The sequence below is a fragment of the Prorops nasuta genome, unplaced genomic scaffold (genome assembly GCF_024137725.1).
Source record: "Prorops nasuta isolate Cenicafe-Biocafe unplaced genomic scaffold, Cenicafe_Pnas_1.2 PNAS00009, whole genome shotgun sequence".
Classification (NCBI taxonomy): domain Eukaryota; kingdom Metazoa; phylum Arthropoda; class Insecta; order Hymenoptera; family Bethylidae; genus Prorops; species Prorops nasuta.
This window is the reverse complement of record NW_027116806.1, coordinates 1,170,162-1,175,010: the sequence shown is the minus strand read 5'-3', so window position 1 is coordinate 1,175,010 and position 4,849 is coordinate 1,170,162. Positions and strand designations below refer to the sequence as shown.

At 32.4% G+C, this 4,849-nt stretch overlaps 1 protein-coding gene across 1 annotated transcript; it reads right to left on the bottom strand.

Annotated features, from left to right (window-relative positions):
- Positions 1 to 1,269: 1,269 nt before the first annotated feature.
- Positions 1,270 to 2,403, bottom strand: LOC136776481 (uncharacterized). Its single transcript, XM_066732022.1, has 5 exons — positions 2,375 to 2,403; positions 2,130 to 2,158; positions 1,834 to 2,046; positions 1,371 to 1,551; positions 1,270 to 1,306 (listed from the first exon to the last, which is right to left on the bottom strand). The coding sequence occupies exons 1-5, from the start codon at positions 2,401 to 2,403 to the stop codon at positions 1,270 to 1,272; spliced, it is 489 nt and encodes a 162-aa protein (XP_066588119.1).
- Positions 2,404 to 4,849: the final 2,446 nt, after the last annotated feature.

Here is a 4,849-nt window from a genome sequence, read left to right as displayed (position 1 = left end):
CCGTGATCAAAGGTGATCATGGGAGTTGAAGGTTAACAGGGAATTTTTTTGTTGACCTTGAACCATCGCTTCTTTACAAAATGGCGGAAAAAACGAATTTTTTTTTTCAATCTTCATCAACTTTTTTCTCGAAATCTATGGTCTTTAGAAAAAAATTCATAAAAACAAAAATATCTTAGAATCGCTCGAGGAACATTCTCAAATTTTTTCAGAATTTTTTGAGACAATTTTTGATTTTCCGGGAAACTTGTGAAATGGAATTTTCAAAAATTGTCTCAAAAAATTCTGAAAAAATTTGAGAATGTTCCTCGAGCGATTCTAAGGCATTTTTGTTTTTATGAATTTTTTTCTAAAGACCATAGATTTCGAGAAAAAAGTTGATGAAGATTGAAAAAAAAAATTCGTTTTTTCCGCCATTTTGTAAAGAAGCGATGGTTCAAGGTCAACAAAAAAATTCCCTGTTAAACTTCAACTCCCATGATCACCTTTGATCACGGTCGCAAGGTGATATCTTCACCGTAACACTTCGAAAAAAAATCCTAAAAATTTTTTTTTTTCGAAAATTTAGGTGTTTTTTATGTTTTAATCGAGCATATCTCTTTTCCTGTGAGTTTTATCATGATTCTGGCAACGGATTCTGAAAGAGTATGCAATTTTACATCAGAATATGTGGTTCAAGAATTTTTTCAACGCCAATTACATAGGAAAAAATCACTTTGAAAACGTGCAAGAAATTTTGACATTTTGGACGTTAATGGGTTAACATAGCACAATTGAAAGTGACAATATTTCTTAAAGATATAAATGCATATATTGATGCTCTGTGGATATAATAAGTATTTATTTTAGCAGACACATAAACATCCACTGTTATTATCGGACAATCATTTTCTGATTACATCTGTATTGATATTTATTAACTCCTTTGTGTTTCAAAGTTAAAGGAGTAAATGCTTTAGTATCCGAAAGATACTTATATATGTATCCAATGATTTATTAACCAACTGTTTTACATTTATTTTAATGTTTATTGGGATGGGATTTTTTTTTCTTTTTTTAAAGAGGTTAAAATGCCTTTATGCTCACCATCAAGCAGACTTATCATTATAATTCTTGTCTCCTTGTTGGTAGTGTGGGCCTCATGACCCCCAGGAATTACCATTGCTCCGATTATTTCAAAGTTGGTTCAAGCTCCCTGGTTCTTTAAGGTCTAAACACTACCCACTAAACAATCCTCCTTTCATAACCCTTCACAAATTCGAAGAATTATTACGAAAATGGTATAGGATAAGATGAATAAGTAGACCTGATTACATTTTAATATAAATTTTATTTAAAAATTGAAATAAAAATTTTTTATTTCGCCGCACCTCCCTCTTCCTCCACCTCTTCCACTTCCTCTCCATCCTCCTCTTCCACCACCTCCGTTGAATCCTCCCCTTCCTCTCAATCCTCCTCTTCCTCTAAATCCTCCTTCTCCTCTTCCTCTCCCAACTCCTCTACCGCGCATTTGCGCCCAATGGCGCCGGGCCTTACCCCCTCGCGCAGTTCCTGCAATATTATATATGTAATAAATTAATAGTTAATTTAATAAGAGAATTTTTACTTTTTTATTTAAGTACAATTATTTATAAACGTATACAGAGTTCAAGAAAATTTAAATGATTTTAACAATTGGCTAACAGTATTTTAAAGAATTTTGAATCTTCGAACAACTGCAGTTTTTTATTGCAATTTTTTATACATTAAGGAATGAATCTGAACCTATACCTATTTCAACCAGTGGACCGCGGGTATGATAATTTTAATAATTTAATAAATATGTATGCTTACTGTTTCGCTCGTCTGTGGCCACCGCCTGCCCCACACCCTCACCCACATTGTTTTGTGGGTGGGAGGGCCCTTCTCCCGGCCACTCTAGCTGCGGCTGTTGCTGCCGTTGTTGTTGCTGTTGCTGCTGTGGCTGTTGCTGTTGCTGGCGCACCAGCAATGCGCGCACCATTCGCTCCAATTTTTGGAGCCGGTCGCCAATGCTGGGGTTGTCGTCTATTGATGATAAAAATTATAATAAAAATTTAATATAATTTTATAATTTAAAATTATTTAGATTATGAGATAAATATGCTTACTTTCTGAGGCTTCCTCTATGTATGGCATTCTGGAAAACAAAACAAACGAAATTTTAAACTAAGAATAATATACACTGTTTTGATAAGAATTGCGATTATCTCTCAAATTCTAGAAAATGAATATTTTAAAGATAAAATTTTTAATTGTAACACTCAAACGAATATATTATTATAAATTGTTTTTAAGTATTAAAATTTGTCATTAAATCTGAATATTTAGGACAAAATGAAGTTAGAGTACTTACGCTTCAAACTGACGGGCCAGCTGATCCATTGGAAATGAGACGTCTATTTCAACCAGATCTCACACGGGCTGTCAATATTTGTTTACTTTCGCACCAAATTGATACCGGTAAAGGCTAACGCTTAAGGCTTAAGGAGGATGATCCAGTTATATGTGTTATGTATCTCTTATTAGAAAATGCAAACAATAACATGATTCTCCAGCTAATGTATATATTCATCGTTCAGTCGATTTCAATCGTCTACATTGAATGACTTAAAATAATAACGCGAATAAAGATTACACAAATATTGAGTAATTAAGTGAGCGTGTTGTGCCTTTCAAAAATTATTAATTTTTGAAAAGATATTTATAATAATTACTAGGTTGATTCAAGTGTTTTACCGTTGGTGACTAGTGATTTTTATTAAAGAAACGATAAATGATTACCTGTAGAGGAATACATTAATATTGTGAGTACAATATATTAATAATAATATAAATAGAAAATGAAAGAAAAGGGGAAATCATTAATCTCCAGACGGAAGCGTTTTCAACCTCAATGGTTTGATGAAAACCCTTCTTGGAAGATTTGGCTACGGAGCGTCCCTAACGACAATTATAACTTTTTTTGCGTTGCTTGCAAAAAATATTATGAATCCGGTAAAGCAAAAGTCATTCAGCATGCTAATTCCGAGATTCATAAAGTAAAAATCAAAGAATTAGATATTGTAGAAGACGAGGAAATGACATATCCTGGTACTTCTAAAGAAGGTCACCTTGATTTCAGTGATAAAGTTAAAGTCGCTGAAATCAAGCTAGCAACTTTCTTCGTGGAACATAATATTCCATTTACGTACAGTGCAGAGTTGTTGACAATCTTCAAAGAAATTGGTAAGGAACCGGATGTTCTGCAATCAATGTCTTTGGGGAAAACAAAACTAAGAAATATTATTACTAATGTCTTATGTCCTTATGAAACTGCACGGATAACTACTAAGTTACAAAATCATAAGTTTTTCGTATTTGAGGATGAAACTTCAGACATTAGTAATGAGAAAAAAATTACACTACTTACGCGATACGTGGACAGTAAATCATTACGCGTGGAAGTAAATTTACTTCAATTAATAAACTTAGATGCAAGCGACTATTCAGCAGATAAATTGTTTAAAGCATTTAGTAGTGAACTTATAAAAAAAGAAATACCAATATCACAGATAATTGGATTAAGCTGTGATAATGCATCGGTAATGGTTGGAAAGCACGATTCTTTCCAAACTAGACTTTTAAAGAATTGTCCACGATTAGTAACAATGCCATGCTTTTGTCACTCCTCTGCACTAGTAGCTTCTAATGCATGTAAAACGTTGCCAGTAGAATGCGGAAACTTTATAAAAAAGATAGTCACTTTTATAAATGGAAGTCCTAAAAGGACAGCTATTTTTAAAGATTTTCAGCAGTCTTTTGAGAAAGAGACTAAAAATTTATTAAAATATGCAGAAACGCGTTGGCTCCTCGTCATACATGCATAGAACGGATTTTAGAACAATGGAACATTATTCATACTTTTTTATTAGAACAAATGTCAGAAAATAAAAGTCAAGCAGAAGAAATGCTTTTATCAATGAATAATCCAGAAACAAAGGCTTACTTATATTTTCTGGAAAATGTATTGAAAAAATTTAATTCTTTTAATGCATTTTTTCAAGCAAGCGAAACTAGAATTCATGTACTGCATAAATCGTGCATGAAATTCTTAATGTTTTTGTTACAAAAATTTATCAAGCCTGCTTTATTAAAAGATGAAATCTTAATTCCTTATTTACGGAATATTGATTTTGGAAGAACTGATAACCAGCTTCCCCTTCAGTCAATAGATATCGGCCCTGATTGTGCTGAATATTTAGAAGATGGATTGATTGAAGAAAAATTGAACGAAGAACAAATTCAATTAATTCGTCAAAACTGTTTATCTTTCTTGATAAAAGCCAGTCAAGAGGTTCGTAATCGTTTTCCAATATTTGATAAATTTTTGGAAAATCTAAATATATTTCAAATGGAAAAAGCATTGTTGGATGAGGATCGAGAAACCAGTAGTATAAAATTACTGGAAATTTGCCGTCGTTTAGGATATTTTGATGAACATTCAATCAAAATTGAATAGACATCTCTGTATTCTAATGAAACATATGATGTAAAAACATACTGGTCGAAATTATCATTCGATAATATGTGGCAAGCAATATGTTCAGCAAAAAATAGCAATAAAGAGCTGAGATATCCACAATTACGAGCATTACTAAATTTAGTAAGATCTCTTCCTCATTCAAACGCGGAAGCAGAAAGATGTTTTTCTATCATACCTGATAGTAAAACAAGAAAAAGAAATAAACTTTCACATGAAACATTGAATGCAATTTGCGTAGTAAAATACGCACTTCGATCCAAAGAAGAAACATCACTATCAATGACTGTAACAAAACAGCACTTAGAA

Excerpts from the sequence above, each read along its gene's own strand:
- LOC136776481 (XM_066732022.1), bottom strand. The coding sequence starts at position 2,403 with ATGGATCAGCTGGCCCGTCAGTTTGAAGC. Across the intron at positions 2,159-2,374 it reads CTGGCCCGTCAGTTTGAAGC|AATGCCATACATAGAGGAAG; the intron begins GTAAGTACTCTA and ends TTTGTTTTCCAG. Across the intron at positions 1,307-1,370 it reads AGAGGTGGAGGAAGAGGGAG|GTCTACTTATTCATCTTATC; the intron begins GTGCGGCGAAAT and ends AAATGTAATCAG.